At 43.4% G+C, this 23036-nt stretch overlaps 1 protein-coding gene across 1 annotated transcript in view; it reads right to left on the bottom strand.

The window, feature by feature from the left end:
* The window catches only part of wnk1b (WNK lysine deficient protein kinase 1b), a gene marked incomplete at its 5' end in the record, with an annotated part of 81935 nt that overhangs the window by 33822 nt on the left and 25077 nt on the right, over positions 1-23036 (bottom strand). Inside the window, 3 exons of the mRNA XM_080491749.1 lie at positions 2062-2219; positions 3328-3548; positions 8967-9139. Coding sequence (XP_080347875.1) covers positions 2062-2219; positions 3328-3548; positions 8967-9139 — 552 coding nt within the window. The remainder of the gene's footprint in view (positions 1-2061; positions 2220-3327; positions 3549-8966; positions 9140-23036) is intronic.

Here is a 23036-nt window from a genome sequence, read left to right as displayed (position 1 = left end):
TAAAGTTCTTGTTCTTGTGAGGAATGTTAAAATCAACCGTGTTGACTCAAAATTTCACAGATGACGTCTCACTCATCCTCATGTCAGGGACACTGTCACTCTGAGCACGAAACAACTGATCTGATGTTTCCAATGAATCAAAACTGAATTATAAAGAAGGATAACGGTTCGACGAGAGCAGCACGGAGGAATTAGACTGGCAAAAACTTAAATTCTGATCCATTAAACACAGACTCTAAAAAAGCTGAACTCATATTGTGGGGAAACGAAGCAAGGCAAGAGGATGACATCCGAAACACAACTTTAAAATAATCTCTGATTGCATCTGTTCCTCTCTGCCTCTGTTTTTATCTTCTTCTTTTTTTTCCCCACAGTGTTTTTAGCAAACTGCCAACTGCGTTTAAAAGACCTGGAAATGTTACAAGAAGCTGTGGGGGATAAAGACTGTAACTATCTGCCAGAAAAGAACGAGAAAATCAATTCATTTTTTAGAGCTGTGATAAATCTAAAAAGCACTTAAAGAGTACTTCAATCACAGAAGAACAGAGGAGGGGAGCACATGGTTAATTTTTCAATTATTGGCGATTAAAACTGATTTAGCTTTGTTTACCTGTGTCAAACTTACACTGAAATAATTCATTGCTTCACTTTGGCGCCGTTCGAAGCATTTTCTAGTCCCACATTTTTGCACGAGCACTTATCTTCAACCTCCACTCAGAGACAAGTGAAACCACTCAGACGCTGCAGGGCTAATGCATCTCAAGGCCAACACATAATACATCCCAAGAGAAAGCACTTACAACAACCTGACACAAACAGGCTTGGGCCACACAGGGGTGTAGTGGGTGGTGCTCTCGTGTCACCGTGGGAATGTCTCCGGTTTCACACACTAAAGGCTGCAAAGTGTAAAAATTATAGACGACATGGAATTACTGAAAAGCTTTAGCAGCTTGAAGCACAAGATGGAGAGCCAGGTCAGCGCTTTGGAGGCCAAGCAACAGACCGAAGCTCTTGCATCAAAAAACTTGGGCGATAGGAGGTACGGCCATCTGAAAACCCTCAATGAAAAGATGCTTATGGACAGAAATAAGCACTGGGAAATGCGCTGGGACATAAGAGAGAAACGGTTCGCAGCAAAGGAGGGGGCTCTGCAAAAAGAACCTGAGCTGCAAGTCGCCCAGCGAAGAGCGGAGCTGAAAACTCTTCAAGAGGCTCCGCCAGCCCAAAAGCCAGGCCAGAGCTTTGGAGGCCAAACGAGAACTTATGGTGTCCCAGCTCGAGCAGAAAGACTGCCGCGGATAAAGCCGTGAGCCAGAGGAGGTATGGCCAGCTTAAAACTGTCAGTGAAAAGATGCGCACCGACAGTAATAAGCATTGGGAGACTCGCTGGAGCGTGAAAGAGAAAAACGTGGCGGCGAAGGAAGAAGCTCTGCTCAAACAGCACCAGCAGCAGGTGGCCCAGCTGGCCGAAGAGAACGAGGCTCTGCGCAGAACCCTGAAAACATCGGCGCAGCCCAAGGCGGAGCGTCCGGCAGAGCGGGAGCACCGCTGCGGGGCTCGTGAGCACGAGGCGGCAGCAGAGGTCGCCCGCTTGAAAGAGGAGCACCGGCGAGAAAAGGCAGCATTGACCCAGACCGACCTGGAGAATCTGGCCAAGCTCATGAAGGTAGAGATTTCTCGTTTCAGTCTTGTGGACTACTACGAACTTGTAAATAAATTTAGCTTCTAAGTGAACCCTGAAGATGATGTGTGCTCATGCTTGGTAAAGGAAGTAAATGTGTTTTCATTACTGATTAAAGATTTCTGTTCTTTGCGAGCTCTTCAGAGGTAGGCAGGAAAAGCCAGAGAGTAAGCGAGAGTGCAAAAACAGCGTCATGTGACTGGTTCTCCTGCAGCTCACGCAAAACTTATTATTACAGTCTGTAAACAAGTGGAGGGGGGGGGGGGGCAGGTGGATGGAGAAGGGGATTTCAGACGAAAATACAAACAAGATTTAAACACACGAATGTCACAGCTCGGTGTTTCCACATTACGCTGCATCTCACACACACACACACTTACACTGGTGACTCGTCTGTAGATCTGCGCAGCGTTCTGACATTCAGAGTAGGGGTACTCTGAGGTAGCCATCTCCAGCATGCACATCCCAAAGGCGTAGACGTCTACGGATTCATCATACTTCTCCTCATACATCTCTGGAGCCATAAACTCTGGGGTGCCTGAAGAAAGACAAGCACATTTTCTTCTTTTTTTTTTTTGTTTCTTTGAGGTTTCGCTGTCGACATTAACCGATCATGAAGTAGTCTCATAAATAATCTGAATACCTCATCGCCTGCAATGTCGTAAAGATCATTCAAACTAAATAACACACTTGAATCACTGCGGGATCAAACACTGTACACATAAAACACACAACTTAAGTGCCAAATTTGTTGATTGAAGGTTTTGGATGTGAACATTTTTTTTTTTTTTTCAAAAACACAGCTGGATGACACAAAGTCACTGACTGGCAGCACATATTTGTTCTGTTTGTGCGTGTGTGGCTTTCTGCATGCATCCACATACTTGTGGCCGGGCCTAATTGCTAGAAAGAAGCTGCGAGACCTACCGAGCGTATCATTCGAGCCTCAAGCGCACAAAAGTATGCGCCTTAATTTACTTGGCGTGTGTGAAGAAAATGCAAGAGGACTGAAATAGTTGTGGTCAGCTGCATAAAAAAGGGCCTCAACCTAAAGGCAGACGAGGAAACGTGTGCACCGGGGAGGGGGCTCGTCGCTCCACTGGTGAGCCTGAGTGGGAGTGGAGTGCACGTGCAGTGTATCTCTGCCGTTTGTGAACATTTCCAGACAGCTTAATTCCACTTCAGCTGCACATTTCACTCTAATAGCCAAATGTTTAGACGCTGCGAGCTTATTACTTTTTTTTTGGGAAAGTGTCCAACATTTTATATTCTAAACTGATGGATAAATAAACACTGAGTTTTCATTACAAACGTCTCATATAAACACTTTAATGATTCGCCTTTTTCACTCGATTAGATGCTTAAATGCAAGTCATATTTCTGGGTTTATTTGCTGTGAGTTACTTATTACAAGTGTAGAACTTAATGCAATTAGATAAATGTAATCCATGTACTACTCTATAAGATCTTTTTATAAATAAAAGGTGAAGACTTGAAGACTGATGTATCCTACAACCACTCTCAAGGGGTTAACACCTTCAGGTTTCCAGTGAGAGGCGTTAAATGGTGAACTTCCATCATGTGTCGGAGTTTTAACATTCCCATCAGATGTTCCTGCACCAGATGCGCGTCTTGCGTTTTCCTACCGATGACGCTCTTGGCAAAGGAGGCCCTCTTCAGCGTGGCCAACCCCAGGTCCCCGATCTTCACGGAGCCCGTGGGCCCCGTGATGAAGATGTTGTCACACTTCAGGTCTCTGTGGATGATGGGAGGGGCTCTGGTGTGAAGGAAGTGAAGGCCCTTGAGGATCTGTCTGCACCACGAGCGCAGGACCTTGATTTTCATCACCTTGAAACGCTTCAGGTAGCTGCAGGACGAACAAAACAACAGAAATGTGGATCTCTAAGTGGCTTCAATCAACACTGCTGCCTTCAAATCGTGTTCCAACAAATATAAACTCAATTCTTTTTGAGGCTGAACGCTGCCTCCCACACGAGAGAATTTAAATGCCCCAAATCAAAGGATGGAGAAACAAGTTAAAAGGGCTGCAGAAACACAGATAAGGCTTCAATTAAAGTGAAACTGATCAAACGTGGATCACTGATCTGTTAATGAGAACATCACAAATACTCACATGAAAACACAAACACATATATACAAACAGATTCCCACATTCCTGTGCGTGTTTGGTTTGATGATTTACAAGCTGTAATTTAAAGTGACAGTAAATCATCCACGCAATCCTTCAGAGCAATTTGTGTTAAGAAACTGTGTTTGTTTGAACTTCAAATCAATTTGTATTCTAACCTTTTATTAAAGTCATTTTCACAATGGGTAAAAAAAACATTGTTAATATCAGTGAAAATAATATGAAATTAAAAACGGGATTAAAAGCAATCTGCGAGTGGCATAAATAAAATTTGTTTTGATCTTTAAGAAGTTTAAAAACAGTCAGTGGAACTCCTATACTAACGTGAAAGCAGAACTATATACAGGTTTGGAAGTGTACTGCTATATAAGAGTTAACTTTATCGATACAGGATGGTCTTTTAAGCCGACTTAAACTTTTTTATGTGCTGGCAACATGTGATCCTTTCACTCTGAAACGCATGGAGCTCAACGAAAGGAATGAGTCAATTTCAAGAGGGACGAGAACATTCTGATGTTTTTTCAAACAGATACATTCAATCTTACTAAGTAAAATACTCTGTTACTTCGAAGGAACAATCTATTATATGAGCTTCTAAGTGTCATGAGCGTCTGGAAGTTGACCCAGTGTTGAACTGAGAGGAAGAGCAGGGAGGCTCCCTCTGACAGTGTGCCAGATATTCCCATATCCACACCTGTGGCCGATGGAGAGTCAGTCCACCTGGTTTTCAGGTCTCGGGAATGTGGGCGGAAACTCGAGCAAGAGTACAGACAGAGGAGTCAGTGTCGGAGAAACTGACCTCAGGAGGCAGAGCTGACGTACTCCAAAAGTGTCTATTCATTTTAAAAGCATCGGATTTTCCTGATTATCACATTTGATTATTTAAGTCCGATGTACATTCTTCTCTATTTCCTCTCACCAGCTGGAGGTTTGTGTGCCTTCCTCCACTCAGCGAAAATGAAGCGGGACATAGTGAAACAAGGGAAGCTGGGCGAACACCTGAGTCGTCCTCCGATCACCCAACTGACCCGTGACTCCTCATCTGTATCTCCAGCTGGTATGTGCCGTTTCACAGCCACGGTGATTTAATTTAGCTATATGTTGCTGTTTGTTACAGCACTTTGGTTTCTAGGGGAATAAATTAAATAAAATCAGCCCTCCTTCGCTTGATCTAATTACAGGATTTAATTCAATATGCGAGATTTGAGCAAAGCAGGCAGCTGAGTAACAAGACAGAAAAAAAAGAAAAGAAATGTTTTTTGTGTGTTTCGTGGAGTCTGGAGAGTTGAGCCGATGGAGAGCAGCATCAGTGAGTCTGGCTCCGGTGTCTCTGGCTGCTCCAGCTGCTCTGATGATGCAGCGAAAAAAAATCTTCATTGACGAGAAGCAAGTCAGACACAAACTGTACCGGGCGTCAAATATCAGTCTGCTTCAACACCCCCGACTTACACAAGGAGCCGCATGAAGTAATGTACCGCTCTTATTTCACAGGAACATCTACAGTGCAAACATCTATGTGCGTTTTTATAAATAGGTGTCACTCCATAAGCATAGCGTTCTGAACAGCACTCTAGCCTCACGTCAATAAAAACCCCGGTTCGAGTCCCGGATCAAGCCTTTCTTAGCGTAGTTTATCTTTACATAATGAAATGTGCGTATATTGCGCATTTATATAATCATGAGCTGTTGATTACCCGAATGAATGTATTAATATGCACACACGAGTTCAAGCGAGGTCAAATTCAGCCCCCATGACTTCAACTAATTGGAAATGCGTGAGTAGTAAAAATTTGTATAAATGAGAGGAAATCAGCTCAAGGAGAAACTGATACATCAAAAATAATGTCACAATTATTACGGTTGAATGTATAGTTATAAAAATACAATTGTATATATTTTGTATACTTAGGAGTATTATTCTAGAGTATTTCCACAATGAAAATAATAAAATGACTAAATACAATAATAAATAAAAAAGCAGATAAAATATTTTTAAAATTTTTTCAAACATTGAATCATTGGACTATTAATATTGCATATTATACAATTATACAATGTTGTCGAGCTGCAAAACAGTGTGAAGTAATAATGCCAACAATTGTTGCATGTTGTTTGTGTGATATATTTGTTTAACCATATTAGAAATGACAGTAGTATTATAGGCCCACCTTCAATACTTTTCATAGCTCTGTAGTTTCTTTACTCTGATTTGAGAAGATTTCTGAATCTATAACTGCACAGCTAATTTAATTACAAACTCAATACTTCGTCAATTATCGTCAGTAAAGCTGAAATACTGACACACGATAAGAAGTGCAAGTAAAAATGTCAACGCCACATAATCTGCTTTTTATCCATCAACAGCCTTTAATCAAGATGGTGCTGAAATAACAAACGTTCGCACTAAAAGATGTTGTAAATACCTTTTAAAGCCTTATAGATCAAGGTAGATTCACGTGTTTTCACAAGGAGTTTGCCGTGTTAACAGATGTAAAGTAGTCTTTTGGAATGAGCGTGCCTCAAAAATATAAACGTGTTCATTCTATACATTCTTGCTTTTCTTCACATCCACTCCCATTCTCTGTGACTTATCGCTCACATATCTGCCGTGAAACTGCGCCTCTCGTATAATCTTCCTCCCCCTTACCTACCCAGTCAGCCCGCCTGTCTCCTCTGCTTTCATTCACTCCATTCTCGACTCACAAACGTGTTGACAGACAAGTTTAAACCCTGTGGCATGCAGCGCTGCAATGACACTGCACAAAGCACCCCCCCCCCCCCCCCCCCCCCCCCCACACACACACGTTCGATCTTTCAACCGAGCTCTCTTTTCAGCACTCATACCCGAGTACACAAACGTTGTATGATATACAAGTATAAACTGTATCTGTACTATACAAACAATTCCTACTGGTGTAAAAACCTCTGCCTCTTTCTCACACACATTCCCACAGACGCAAAGATAAGGGGCCTCTAATACCCTGCACCCCTGCTGGTCAGTGTTTCCATCCTCACCATCTCTCTCCTTCCCTATCAGGCCTCCCCCTCTTGTCATCTCTCTTTCTTTTTCCACGGCTGCGAGAGTACAACAGTCCCTCTCCTTTCTGAGGCTTCATCTGGATGACGGCCAAATCCCCCAAGCAGCCTTGATCCAGCTCATGAGTGCACATGAAGGTGGTGCAGAAAGAACCTTTAGTATGAGGACTTAATGTGAGTAAATAGCATTTGTCTGCTACGACGTGACCTTTGAAGTGATGATGGGCATTTCTGTGTTTTACAATGGACAAGCTGTTCGTGGAAATAATGGCTAGTCGCAAGTTTGAAAGCGTCTTCTCTTAACAACCTTATCCAAATTAAGGATGCAGGGACTTCAATCTGATTCCAGCTGACTAGATGCACTGTGGACAGGCCACCGGTCCGTTATTGGTTCAGCACATGGGGCCAAATAATCCCTCACAACATCTGGATTGGAGGGACCCGGCTCACCCGATGAGAAAGCATTTGGATTGTGAGCCTGAATAACCTGGAGTAAAGTCATGCATGCACATGGATAACTTGATATACGAGATACACAATTTATTAGTAAGAGCATATAATGATCCTACATCGCAATGTTTGTGTACATACAGACTTGGACTACCTTAGCATTCGTCTTTTTGTTGGTTATTGTGTATTGTAACCATTCAATTCAACAATTTTACAGCTTAACTAAACAAAAATACACTTCAAAACCTTGCTTTCAGCTTCAGGCTGAAGTGTACTCTTTGGAATTGTAGCTTGATTTTTCAGCCCAGGTGAACGACAGATTGCTACAGCACAGCTTCTGCATTTGTTCAATAATAAAGGGAAGCTTTATTTAGTCTTCCAGTGGAGGGCGCTGCCGTCATTGGTAGGACTATGTCAGTGACTTGATGACTCTCACTCTGTGGTCAAAGGCAGGTCACTGGTGTGCCCTAGTGTCACTGCTTTTACACTGATTACCTTGTTATACATTTATCTGTTCATGTATTTGTGAATCCATTCCTGAGATTATCAGTCACATTCACTTCAACTGTAACTACGACTCTGGTCAGCTATCTTTCTCCGTTGACCCTCCACCGGGCAGAAATGATGTCAGGAATGAGAGGAATCTGCAGCAGAGGCAGCAGGTGGACTGACGTCCCAGGATACACTGTACAGGCCGGGCCGTGTGCCACTCATCCCCGCGTTCACTTTCTTTTTCTATTGCGTCACGAGCTGGACAATCGCGTTCACGTCCACAGACACTCATCTATTCTCGCCAGCAGAGAGGCCATGCATTCAGTCACGGTATGTACAATGACAGCGATAGACACATCAATTCTCTGCAGTGAGTTTTGGGAGGGGAGGGGAGGGGGCGGGGTTAGACACTGGGGAGCGAGACTGATAGACGCCTGCGGTGCCGGCATCTATAGATGCACAGTTTGTCATACAGAAAAGAGTCTCCTCGTGACTCTTCAGACCGCGCTGTTTGTATGAGCTGAAAACTGAATGACAAAAGTGCTTGAAACACTTCAGTGACAGTGCGGTCTGATCGTGTGAAGGGCCACTTCAGCATGTTCTGGTGCCAGCGAAGACACAGATGTGAGTGTGCGCAATTCTAACATTTCATTAAAAACTGGAGGTGAGTCATGGCCTTTACCGGCAGTGCTCTTCAAAAGCAGGAAAAAGCGTGTGTTGCTGCACGTGATAACAGGCTGATAAAATATTTTTGTATCCAGATGATGTTTTTAAGGAACTTCGGGAGGGGCCGGACAGGCGGTGTAGTGGTGTAGTGGTTAGCACTCTCGCGGAACAACTCGCCCAGTTTTGGGGCTTGACGGCATTTAAGTGTGGAAGCTGAATGTTCTCCCTGTGTGTGTGTGTGTGTGTGTGTGTGTGTGTGTGTGTGTGTGTGTGTGTGTGTGTGTGTGTGTGTGTGTGTGTTGGCTTTTCTACAGGCACTCGAAATATGTAATAGAAATGATTGTCTTTCTGTGGCTCTCTGTGGGGCTGAGTGTCCAACACTATCAGCTTGTTCTATATTTATCCAATCTTGGGGGGGGGGGGGGGGGGGGGGGGGGGCAAGACAGCTCAACTAAAAACATGGAAATTTCATGTAACAAATCCTGCACTCACGTTTTCAGCGTGCCAGATGTCATGAGCTCCGTGACGAGAACAATGCATTTCTTTCCTTTGCAGGGTCCCTCCCAGGAGTCATAGAAGCGGACAATGTTAGGATGCTGGAGACCCTTTAACATCCCGGCCTCCTCTTTGAACCGCTGACGCTCCGACTTGGACAGCTTACGATCCTGCACATGGGACAGACGGGGAGAATTAGTAATGCTGACACAAAAGACACACACAAACAACACACTGCACATTAGAAATCCTGGAGGGAAGAAATGTTTTCCCAAAGAAGTCATAGTAGATCAATATTATGATATTATTACAGCGAGTGCAATTACAGGGGAATTGAAAGGGAGGAGGTTCTGATGGGTTGAGAGCTCAGAATGGGGATGGAAATACTTCTTACCATGTACCAACATCATGGTAACAAATACATGACTCTGATTGGGTGTTTAGACTCAAAATGCTTAACAACAGATCAAATTTGAAACAGCACGATCAGACAATTCTGTTCTGAGGCTGAGGATGAGAATAAATCCTTTCATCTGAACTCAAAGAGCCCACTAACATCCAGTAGGAGTGACTCTGAAAGAAGAGGGAACCGAATGCAGCTTCAATCTGTACGGCATAGCTGCATTTCTTTGTGGAGCACTTCACGACTGAGTGATAAAAGAGATTCATAAATAAACACATTGAAATTCACAAGTGGGGCAATACCGAGTGGCAGGACGATGTTTGCGTCTGTCTTTTTTCTCATTATTGACACGCCGGTTCTGTCACTAGTACAAACAGACCGCAATTAAACAGGTAATTATATAAACTCTCTGCAGTGATGCAGCGCCTGGGAGCCGCCGGGCGTCAAGGCTCTCGCTCAGGGCGGAGAGGAGTGTAGGAAGAGTGAAAGGGAAGGTTTAGAGGCTGGTAGCGAGACCTGCTATGGTACAGTACGCGAGCCTGACAAGAGATGAAGACGCTGGGATTTTCACGGGGAGTGAGCGGGATTAGGACAGGATTAAAAACGAATGGATCGGAGAGACGGCGACTTTCAAGCTACAGACACCATAGAGGAGGTAAAGAGGAAGACCTCAGAGATGATGTGGTGAAAGAGGACATGGAGGTGGTTGGTGTCGCAGTGGAGGAGCCAGGGATTAGGATTACATCAAAAGTTCTCGATGCGTCGAAAGGCTAAAACCAGTCGCTCCTTCACATCACCTGTGTAATCAAGAACACGATTGACATTTTGCTTCTCGCGACCAAACACCGTAAATTGTTACCAAAGTCACTTTCTTATTCTCATTTTGGCGGTTGAAATATGACTTGCAGTACAGAACATTAACACCCAGCTTTAAATGGGTCTTTATCCACTGTGGTCGTCGCCACCCAGTAAGAACCCCCCAAACCAATAAAGCTATGAAAAGAAACTTACAGTCCACATTCCTCATTTCCAAGAAAAAAGAGAAGTCCTCCACAGTTTAATGGGCATTCCAGCTCGACCCGATGGGTCAGCGCTTGTAAAGAACTGCGATCGTGCATGAGTCGTGGGCATGTGCGAGAACGTGGGTGTAATAGTTTCCATGCATCTGAATTAGCTGTGCTGTTTTTTGCACGTTTATTGTCATGTCAGGTCTCGAAGTGAAGAAAAGTCTACTAACTCATTGCAAATTTGCTCTGGTCATTTGGACATTTTCATGGAGTAATTCAAGAGCGTGTGTTGAGCTTTAGACTCCTTTAAAGTGCCTCTTGTTTGTGTGTTTATGCCTATTTGCTTTTTTCCTCCAGCTCTGTCTAACCGCACATTCAGCCCAACACTGCCCTAAAAATAAACTACATTATTGACGCCCGACGACAATAAAATGAGGAGACGAAATCTTAACACACTGAGGATTTAAGAACAAAAAAACAATCTCTAAAGAGGATGGATGTGCATGGATTAGTTGGCTAAACCACTGAGCGTCCCTGCTCTTGTTGACATCAGACAAATTATTCGGTTAAACCCATCGGTGTAGTTGTTGTTCACTAGCTGGAGCTACATCAGACGGATGGTAACTAGACGGTGTTTGGATGTCCTCTCATAAAACCAGTGCCGTTTGGATCTGGAATTATTTTCATTTGAAAAATGGAGAAAATGATTTCTGAGAGATATTCTTACTTATGGCTATGAGTCATGATCATTTTGAATGAAAAGGCACCTCAGCACAGCTGCTGTTACAAAGTACGTTGCAGCAGATGTGGGGAACAAAAAAAAATAATAAATACAAAAAGAGATGATCTGATCTAACCTGGACCAAATGGAAATTTGCACTCTGGGAGGGAATCCACAGGGTTTTATAATGTGTGACCCTTTTAGAGGATGAAATTACAGCAAAGCGAACAGACAGGTCGCTCCCTAGACGAGCAGGGAAAGAGCAGCAGGGGTGCTTCAGAGGTTGCTTGTGACGGTGTGTAAATATTGTAGAAGAATAGAATAAACATACGAGGCAAAATGGAGATTGTGGGATTTTGTTAAAGAAAAAAAAAAAAAGAGCGGCAGCAGATTTAAGGTGACGCAAGATCAGACGTTGGAGGTTAAACACCTACTCTGTAACGTTGTGAGGATTATCTCTATGGTTACCTTAAAGGCCCATTGAGGGTACCAGGACTCCAGTTCAAATCTTTTTGTTCGTAAAGAACATTAGCGTCATATGGTTTTATTTTAGCTTTCAATTTGAATATGAATTCAGCAAAATAAAAGGATTTAGTGGCTCACTGCAACACATCTGTGACAAAGAGGACCCTGGCCAATAAATCATTCAGAACCTTTAAAGCCGCAGAACACTCAACGGGGCACCACAACCAACCGTGGACCCAAATCATCAGCCATTCAGCACATTGAGGTCACAACATGTAAGTCTGCAGAAATGTCACGGAGCTACGAGAAAGCCTTGTGAGCGGCTCCGGAGATTAGGACGATCTCTGAGGTGATGAGCTCATATTGTCATATTGTGTAACCCGGGGCCTCATCCATATCATATGACTTACACGCATACATAAAGACGGAGAAGAAGAGGTTGTCTGAAAGCCTCTGGAGTGGAGCTACGAGGGTGCCGAGTGCACGTTGCGCGTGTGCACGTGTTGTGGCTTGTAACAGCTTATCCCTCCATCCTGCAGAAAGCATTTCCCCCCGATGATAGCCCATTAGCAACGGACACACAAAAACATCCGTGTGAGTGTTTGTGTGCCCACCAAGCCATTCCCTCACTCCCCCTATCCCTTGTTCCTATTATGATCACATGATCTCGTGGTCACATGACGGCAGCTGTTGGCCACCTGACTGACTGGAAGCAAATATTCCACTTCCCAGCAGCACTTAAAAAAGACCCTGACCACCCATATCTTACTGTTAGGTCTCCTCCTTCGGGGAACTGGGAGATTACTTCTTTTTTTTTTTTTCACTTCTCTCTTCTTTACGGGACCAAAGCAAGTCCACAGAACTCACAATTCAAGGCTGGATAGGTAAATGCCACTAGTGAGGGTTAGAGTAAATCTCTACGTCTCCAAGTCAACGTAATGTCTTCGGAGGTAATGGAAACGCGACTGTGTGCGTATCGCTGTGCGTCCCCCGATGTGAGCGCAGAAAGCAGACAGCAAGTCTGAAGGAGCTCACTAATGCATTATTAATGTTTCCTTTTTTCATTCTCATGTATAAGTGGGTACGCAGTACGCACACCTATCACACACACACAGCAGAGGCAACAATGGAGTCAGTTAAGCCGTATTTAACAGAAGAGCCAATAAGAAAAACTGAAATTGATGTCAGGATGTGGATATTTAAAAAAAAAAAAAAAGAATTAGATCAATGACACACAAGTCTTTTTGTTGAGACTTTTTTCTTCCCTCTCCTTCATTCTCGCCATCCCTTCTTTTCTGCTCCGACCTTAAAAACATCATGGGACTTGAGTTTGTCTGACTCAAAAACACACGCACACACACACACACACACACACACACACACACACACACACACACACACACACACACACACACACACACACACACACACACACACACACACACACACACACACACACACACACACACACACACACACACACACACACACACACACACACACACACACACACACACACACACACACACACACACACACACACACACACACACACACACACGCCTATTCACTCAAATCTGCCGTCTCCTCTTATCGGACTCTCACACACACTTCATTCCTACATAAGGACTTTTCACTCTCCAATCCTGGCATCACACTTTCACTGTCTTTCTCAAAGCTGGTATGAGGACTTGAAAGAAGCCACCTATACATCCCTATAAATCCAAGCCTGTCAGCCCTATTTATGTCCCGTAACAGCCAACTGAGGATAACAACACACATGGGTACAACATGCATACACCCACAAGCAACCGAAGCACTCAGTCAGGCCGGCTGGCTGAAACTCAATCTGCAGCGTTACAGTATTGTGCGGTTCCCTGCAGAGACGCTGAAAGCGGACACCCTCTGATCAGCTCATCAAGTCTGGACGTCCCACTGGGCCTGAAACACTCCGTGATCATCTGTGCTGGGCTTCTCTGCTCTGATGCATCCAAATCAGAGAGCAGCGCTCTCAGGCCCACATGGAATCTGGTAGCAACACACAACGAATGCTCGTAAAAAAATAAATAAAAATACTACTTGTACTTCAAATGACTATTCAAACTAGGGATATTCTCATTGTGAGGAGAAAGTAGTGAAAACAATACACAACAACCACTCCCAAATTTGAGGATATTTCTAAAAAGTGCCACATTTCTCTGGGGACAAACTGGTTTTGATTGGTTTTTATTAAAAACCGTCACCTGTAACCAGTGAAGCAATCGCCAGAGAATCAACAAATCTCCAAACTCTGGTGACGATTCAAAGGAAAAAAATCCCAGCAGCATATTGTTTTGCATTGACATCTACGTATATCTTCTTTAATCCTGACATCCCCCGCAGGTGGATAATATTTTCACATGCAGCTACTTGTTCCCTGTATTGCAAACCTTTACAACTTTTTAAAAGCTACTAAAAATACCAGGGAACATCTGCAAGTGATTTTCCTTTCTTGCCACCACACTAACACTGCACAACTGCCACTACAGCAGAAATGACCCAAGGTCAGATCTATAAAAACAGTCTTTTCAATAACTTCTGAGGATAGAATGAATTTAAAGATAATAAACTTTTTTTTTTTTTTTTTTTAATAAAATCAACTGATAGATGAAAATCTGGACAAGTTCACCACAATCTGACATGTTCCTTAGAAGTAATGAAAAATAAAGTACATTGTGGGTCATGGTGTTGAATTTATAAGGTGTTATAGTACTGAAAACTTTAGGTAGATCCTTGCTGACATGGGGTCGCACCGGTTTGCCCATTTCAAGTCCAGTTTGTGGAGCCCCTATGGGTTTTACTCGAAGACCTCCAAAAGTCCAAAACGATGCATTGAGGCGACTGTAATTTGCCCGTCGGTGTCAAAGTGAGTGTGTGTGTGACCTTCGTCACCAAGGATCAGCTCCAGCTCCACACAGTCCTGAATGGGGTAAAGTGGAATAGAAGGTGGAAGGATCCTTCAGATATCCATGTAGCGAGCAAAGCGGCTGATAAATTCCAAGAATGCTTTGGGTTGAAGACGCAGAGGATACATTTTGAGGGATTTGGCTTGAAATCTCTGTGCAAAGTATACGGCTTCACTTTCAGAATGAAAGCAAGATCTTTTCTGATATTTTGCTTCAGCGGGCAGCTGAACTATAAGCGTTTCATTCGAGTTCTACAAGATGTGTTTCTGACCCAGTTTGATTTTCTTCTGATCGGCCTTTGAGTCCTGACCCAAATTTTGAGGAATGCAGGTCTGTATCTCGAGAGCGAAAAAAATCGGGATCTGTAAATCTTAATTACCTCTTGGCTGAGTGAATGAGCTTTTTTGTTTCTCTACATTGTAAAGACCCCATAGCAGGGTGCAGTGTGCACATCCGTCTGCATGGAAAAAAAAAAAAAGGGGGGCCTGGTGTGTCCCATTAGTATGGAGCCCAGGATCTCGGACCCCCCGCGGTCTGGAAACGCTCTCCTGCAAAGAACCACAAACCCCCTAAAACACACGCACACCTTCATCTCAGAGACGTGAACACAAGAGGACATACATGTGCATGAGTTTTACCCACATACACACAAACCAAAACCTCTCCGGGACCTTTACCACAGCTTGTTCTGGTTACCCGGACCAGAGAGAGAAAATGAGAGGGAGCATCTGTTGCGAATAAGAAATGACTGAAAAGACGAGAAATAACTTCCAGTAAAAGTCAGATGAGGAGAGAAAGTGGGAGATCTCACTGATCTCGTCAAGAGATGTTTTGCTTGGTTGTGCTGAAGAAGAAAAGCAACACCAACTTTAAACTTCATTTTGCAATTTAATAAAGCGCCATGGGTTTGCCTTAACCCTTTTCTATCAGTCCATTCTCTTCCCGCTTGTCTTCATGACTGCCTCTCGCACCCTTTTGTTTCCCTGTCACCCTCTCCCTCCCTCTCGCCATCTTTCCTCCTATTTCGGTGGTTTTTGGTTTCCCATCAATCACTGCTCTACATATTGCAGTAACCAGGGCCATGTGTGTGTATTGACCTAGATGTGGCTGCAAATCTGTTGTTCCCCTCGGTAATATGGCAATATTTATCCACAGTAATTCTCCATATGCTGCTTTTTTTTTTTTTAAGGCTTATTTTTTAAAGTTTTGGCTTACTTTACGGGCGACATATCGACGGTCGCTTTTGCTTTTTGTCTGCGTTGGAGCATGCATTACAAACAAACTCTTTCATTGGGACGGGCCTCAATAACAAGGGGTGTGTGTGTGCTCATGTTGTGTAGTCATGAGTGTTAACAATAGGTGCCATCTCAGCCTGCCACTCACTGTGCACACTATTGTCTGAGCTCTCTGTGCTTGGCTGCCCAACGCACACCAACACACACCAACACGCACAGCATGCACCAGTCATTACCCTCTGCTCTGCCGGTCACGCTTCATCACGGCTGCCCTTTCCCTGCCTCCTCGCGGCTTCATCTTTCTTTATATTCTCTTTCTTCTGTCATCCTACGTGCTTTTTTTGCAAAGTTTCCTCTCCACTGTTAATTCGGCGGCCCCAGCCGGACGGATTTCTAACATGGACTCGTATGAGTTGCCCACTTGATTCAGTCATCCTGATCCAACGGTAATCAGAGGAAATCTGAGGATAACGAGTGAAACTGAGGGTGTAAAGTCCCTCCATCCAAAGTGTTAATCCTTAACAGCATGCCAAGAACAAAAAAAAAAAAAAAACTATCTGAAACAATCTCAAGTCTTTGAGCCTAATGAATGAAACTGACGTTTAAGGTGTTCCACAGGACAAAAACAGCCTTTGATTACTTTTTTAATGACTTCAAAAAACACAGAGCAAGCAAATATTGTGTCCTGCATTCGGCACGTGTGTCTGATCATTGTGAAGCTCATAATCCAAATCCCAAATCAGCTGAGAACAATCTATCCCAGAACTTTAATAAATCTATTCATTGTTTATAGGTGTGATTGGGCCAGCAATCGACAATGGCTTCTTTTGTGGTTTATTCAGGATAAACAAGGAATAAAATGACGTGTGGATAACAGTGAACAGGTCCCCCACCTGACCACATAAAAGGCTTTTTTTTTTTTTATTGTTTGTTTGCGCTTTGTTATTGCGTTAGTATTACCGGGAGATTATTAGCAGCAATCGTCAATAGAAAAGTGTTTGGGAGCACTCTAATCACAGTCCTGTAAGTCTGAACGTAATAAATGAGATAGTATCACGCCTGGCACAGGAAGAGAGAGAAAGAGATGCAAAAACATGTGGGAAAGTTCATTTCTGCAAAAGTTGCTTCAGGGCATTGATTTTCAACATACATGTTGGTCTGTAGAAAAAAACAAGCGGCGGTGTGTTGAACAGCTTCACAGGCAGTTTTATATTGGAGGTCTGGCTTGATTGATTGGACAATGAAACGTTCTCTGATCTACAACGAAGATTAATTCAAACCCTGAGACACTCAAACGTAACGATCGTCATATATCAGCATTCCGCGTTTTCCTTGAGGGGACCAATGAGCCTTTGAACTCTGAAGGATTTAACCCCTTCTGCAGAGGAGGAGGCCGCGATGGATGGGCTGCTGCGTGATCATCAGCGTGTGCACATCAAGTGAGTATGAAGCAGTTCTGTTATGTGTGCACGTACGTACGTGTGTGTGTGTGTGTGTGTGTGTGTGTGTGTGTGTGTGTGTGTGTGTGTGTGGGGGGGGGGGGGGGGGGGGGGGGGGTTTACTAGCGTGCAAAAGGTTACAGTCTGAATATAGCCCGAGTCCACCTGCCTCTCTGTTAACACATCATAAACAAACAGATCTCAGAGAGTGATACGTTGATGGGCACGATCCTTTCCAAAATAGTCCTCTCCTCAGACCCTTACATCGTCTCTGCTACTGGATGGGTTAACTGTACAAAAGCTCTGTGTAGCAGTAGTTTGCGAAACAAAATAAACATCCGTTAGACTGCAGAAGGATCATGGATAAAATCCCTGCTAAAGCCTTCTAAAACACCAACAGATGCCACCGGCGGGAGCTCATTACCAAGAAACCTTATACCTCCATGTCTGCTGTCTGTGTGTGTCTATGTGTGTGTGTTAATGCGCATTGCCTGGATTCCACAGGGTGTAAGTGACGTCTTATATGGAGGTCCTCGCACTGTTACAGTTACAGTGATCCAGCAGAAGGTTAGGACCGGCCACGGGGAAAGGACGAAGGGCTGTCCCAGATAAAACTATTACATAATCAGTGAGGACTATCCTTTTACACTCCATTAATTGTAGGCCTCCACTATTGACGCCCAAGACTAACTTCAGCACATCTCGGGTTTCGCTTTAAAGAGCGTCAGCGGCCGCCGGCATTCAGTCACGTAGCATTCAATACACTGCTGTAAACAATAAGGATGCAGTAATGAAGCAGTCAATCAGTTTCAAACAGAACACAAGACGCCTCCTTTGTTTATTAGCTTCTCTTTCTTAACCCAGGAAAAGTTATTGATTTGTCCGATTTAACCATCAAACAATTTTGAATTGATTTAGCTTCACCTGTTGCTCACTGCTAAATAGTGAACGAAGTTGAGTCATACGGTGCAATCCACTGCTTCCGCAGTGGTGACTGCATGGTGCTCGACCTCTGCTGGAAGCATTTAGGGCTTCAGTGTCAAAAAACAACACGTTGACACATGGATACGTCGCGATGGAGGATCAAACCACCACCATTTGATAGTATTTTAACGGGATACCAAACAATAATGAGAATATAAATATTGTGATAGAGTGGTTCACCAGTGTCCGTGTGACAGGCTAATTCACATTGAGAAAACTAAAGCAAATTTGTCGATATGAAGTGGTGAGAAGTGGATGGATGCCTTTAGAGGGACGTTTCATGGCTGGAGGAATTTCGAAAAGAAGGAAGAAGATGCGACGCGTCAGGCAAAGGAGGCGCTAACGTCGACATCAGAAAGATTTATGGGTTAACCACAGGAATTTTGTCAGCTCAGCGAGAATAACCCCCCCGTTCAAATCTAAGTTGGACTTGAGTGGCTTTTCTGCTGCAACCTTTTCAACACAATTCAGGCAGTGCTGGTTGAAAGCAGCCATTTGAAGCCACGATGCTCCTTCAGAGGGCGCGTTTGGTCATTCATGCCATTTGGGAATGAGCGGACTTCACCCAGTCCTTGTGTTTCAGCACGGGGATGTGTTGGCATGCGAGAGGACGGACGAAGCAAATCACATTTCCACTGTCCCAGTGCACGCCCCGCGACTGTGTGGTGGCCGTTTGCCAGGAAATGTATTAACAGAAAACTGTCAGGGACAGAAGAGGAAGGCTGCCAGACTGAAAATACACATGTAGTCAAAGCAGGATGAAAATAATCTGCTAATTGCTTAAAAAGAAAAGAAATTCAACTTGTAAACGTAAAAATGTACATGCATTTCATACATTCAAAGATCATACCATTTCTATACTTTTGCATTGATCGTGTTTATTGTCATTAATATTGACTTGGTCAGCCGTCAGCCAGAATCAACGTAGAAACAAGAGTACTTTAAGACATCGCACCCAAAAAAACACACGCTTGGGAGTTTTAACATATGAAATAAAGAAAAAAGGCTGACTTTCAATCAGCAGCAAGCAGTTAAAACCGTTTATTTTTCAGTTTTAGTTACAATATCGTTGATCCGCTATGGGAAATTTAACCCATCCATCACACGGAGAGCAGTAACTGTGTTTACGTGCAGATTTGGCACAGACGCTTCAAGTGACGCTGATGTGTTAGTGAGTCTGTGCCGTTTCTATGGCCAAACCCTGGGCATGTCAACAGATTAACAAAATCACTGAAAGCACACACACACACACACACACACACACACACACACACACACACACACACACACACACACACACACACACACACACACACACACACACACACACACACACACACACACACACACACACACACACACACACACACACACACACACACACACACACACACACACACAAATGTCAACACACAGGCAATCTCTCACACACATTCAAAAATGCACTAAAGTGAATACGCACACTGTAAAAACCGCACACACACGCACGCATGCATGCATGCATGCGTAAATACAGACGCACGCAACTCCACAGCTCCGATCTATACAATCAACATAAAAGGGGGATTAGCTCGTGTCACTATAGAGAGAAAGAGAAAGCGACGGGGAAAAAGATGAGAGGAAATGAGAGAAGAGGAATTGGAAATGACTAGAAAAGGAGGTCAACGAGAATTAAAGGGAGCAACATTGAAAACACTCAAACTTCAATGTCATCAACAATTGTCCCCCCTCCCTCCCTCCCTCCTCCCTCCTTTACTCCCGGGTGTCTTCTCCTCTGCCTCTTTGCCCTTTTCCTTCCCTCGCAGCGGCCTATATTTCCTCTGCAGCTGGCTGAAGCGAGGGAGAGGAACTGATTTAGGCACCGGCTCCGACGGGGTAACCGGACAAGTTAAACAGATACAGGCTACCGATGCCTTGCCACAGAAACTGGAGCAATCTACCACAGAGAAATGGACGAGCTCCAGCAGAACATGCCTGGCTGTGTGTGTGTGTGTGTATGTGTGTGTGTGTGTGTGTGTGTCGTGAGTGACCATGGTTTTGCTACAAGCAGGTTTTGGGGTTAATTTGTTCCAGATGAGAGTCGGTTGGTGCCAAAGCGCACACTGTTTCAAGACATTAGCCTAGTTTTTCTTGGACTTTTTTTTTTTTTTTTTTTTGTAAATTTCTTCTCGTACTTTTTCTTCTTTTTGCTTTCTAAGACACGCACACACACAAACACACACATGGACAATAATAAGTTTTCTTTTCTTTCTTCCTTTGTTTGAATTCGACTTTGGAACCGACACAATAGTTTTGATGTGGTTACAGATGGACGCACGTGGCCGACAAACAAACCGGAAAAAAAAAAAAAAAAAGAGGCGGAGGTGTGAGTGCAGACGCAAGGGTGGAAGTAAACTTCCAGGAAAAGGAAATGAGCATTTTTGTCCTCTGATGTAGTTCCTGCTGGGACGACAATGCAGAATTATTCCAAACAGAGCTTGCACCAACACTCCACAATGAGTAAGAAACATAGTATATGTGAGTATTAACTGCCTTTCCCGGTGAATAATAAGGAAACCAGACGAGACTTTGCTTCCCCAAAACCTCTGGGCACAATAAGGGTTTCCTTGACAGCTGAAGACGAGCCAAGAAAACAAACTGCTGCGGAGCAGAGAGGAGAAAGAAGGAGGAAGGGGGGAAGAAGAGAGCAGAAGAGGAGGTGGGATTATATGACACGATGATGCAATAACTGTGAGAACACACACACACACACACACACACACACACATATAGAGTTACTGCAGAGGTGCCTGCCTGTCTCAGTCGAGCCTGACTAAAAGACTGAGTAGTCAATGTCACAAGCACAGAGTCAGATGAGAAACACACACTGCCTTTGTCAAGGGAAACTAAAGGATGTTGATGAATGAAAAGTGATTCTAGTTGTAATTTTTATTCTGAATGGATAAACGTCCAACTCACAATAAGGTCAAGAAGCAATTAAGCATTTTAACCTCCATCCCTTCTTCTATACTGCTTCCCAGGTGACTTTGTTAGAAAAGGTAGGGTGCACCCTCAATAAATCACCAGTCTATCAAAGGGAGAACAAATATCTTTTATTTTTTATTTTTTTGCAATTAAACTGATCCATTAAGCCAGTCTGAAGAATGGTTTGGTTACTCTCGCAGTGAGGCAAGATTCATTCCCCATATTTTGTAAGTAATAGAATAATAAGTCTTTAAAATAAATAGGGTCTGTATACACCCATAAAGACTTTTATTAACAACACACATAATGATATAATATCATAATCAATGAACAATGAAATATAAAGGGCTGATCAATAGTATGACATTTGAAATTCAGTTTCACAGCTTTCCAAACATAGTAAAAGAAAGTCCACCAATAACTATATTTGTCTTATTTTGTCTCAACCAACACGTGTAACCATGAGATGATCACCCAAACGACAGCAGACAATCTTTACATGCATGGAGCAATCATACAAATTAATAGCAGCATTTAACCTTTGGAACAGCTGGAGCCTCTCAAGCTGTCACACATCTCCGGGATGAGGGAGTGACTCTTTATTGTTATCAATAGTTTACTGTTTGGCTGATCTATGATGGAGTTCAGAGGATTACGACCCTGCCTGAGGAGACTTTTCTTAATCCAAGCCATGAAACAGTTTTTTTTTCCCCAGAGGCTTTTGAAAAGACTCAACGACTCAGTGAGTTTCTAACATACGTCACATCACAGTTTTTAGCTGTCGGGAAAATACCGTATCGCGATTCTTGTTTTTTAGGTTTATTTTTTTCCCCCTCTGGATACCGAAATGTTGTATAACATGCAGTTATCCAGTATGTGTATAATATGGCTCAAATCCATTAAAATTCCCTTCCTGCTTTGTTTTTATCCCAATCAATAGCTTGAGATTAAACAACTGCAAAACATAAATAGTAAAAGACCCACTTGTTCTGAAAAGGAACAGGTTTCATCAAAAGCTAAAAATCTTACATGCATTATTACATAATGGCCCAAGACCATTCAGTTTTGATGATATGGCGCCAATAGCAATATTACCATTTCATGACTCTTGTACATCTAAAAAGATCAATTTATCCAGAGAAAACAGAAGCATGAGCCACAGAAAAAAAGAGAGAAAAGAAGGATGAGAAGAGAGTGATGTCAAACGTTAATGGCCGATCGAAATAGGAACAAGACGAGCAGCTTGGAGGAGGAAACACAATAATTGGAGGAGGTGGCGAACACATTGGAGGAAGGGATTTGAGGAGCAGAGGGCTAAAAGGAGTGGAGCGACTGAAGAAGTTGGGAGGGGCGGCAGCACAGATAATGAGCTGTCAGTTGAGACAATGGCAGAATTGTATAACTCCACAATGAGTCTCATTCTCGGTTAGGATAAGTGTAATAATGACAACGAGGTCCCGCTAATGAGACGACTAAACCAATTCACAGACAATATAACCAACTTTTCCCCAAGATAACGCTGATTAAAACTTTTAACAAAGACGCTTTTACAAAGGAGAAACGTTAAAGGTTTATTCATAAAGCAACGGCCGTTATTACTTCTGTTCAGTCTGAGCTGCTCACATTGTTTTAAACAATGAGGTACGAAAGAGGGTTCGTTCTTATTGCTTTAACTAGTGCTCCAGTACAACCACTTCATCGAGTTTTTAAAATTTCTTTCCACTTTAAAAAGATAAGAACGTGGTGTAGTGGTCATCACTCTCGCCTTGTAGCGAGTTGTCCCTTTTACATGCATGGACTTTTCTCCACGTAGTCCAGTTCTCTCACAGAAAAACAAGCGTTTGAGGTTAATTCGTGACACAAAACTGCCCATAGCTGTGAATGTGAGTGTGTCTGTATCTCTC

The sequence above is a fragment of the Lipophrys pholis genome (genome assembly GCF_963383615.2).
Source record: "Lipophrys pholis genome assembly, chromosome: 22".
Lineage (NCBI taxonomy): Eukaryota > Metazoa > Chordata > Actinopteri > Blenniiformes > Blenniidae > Lipophrys > Lipophrys pholis.
The sequence above is the reverse complement of the archived record's forward strand: the minus strand, read 5'-3'. Positions and strand labels throughout refer to the sequence as shown.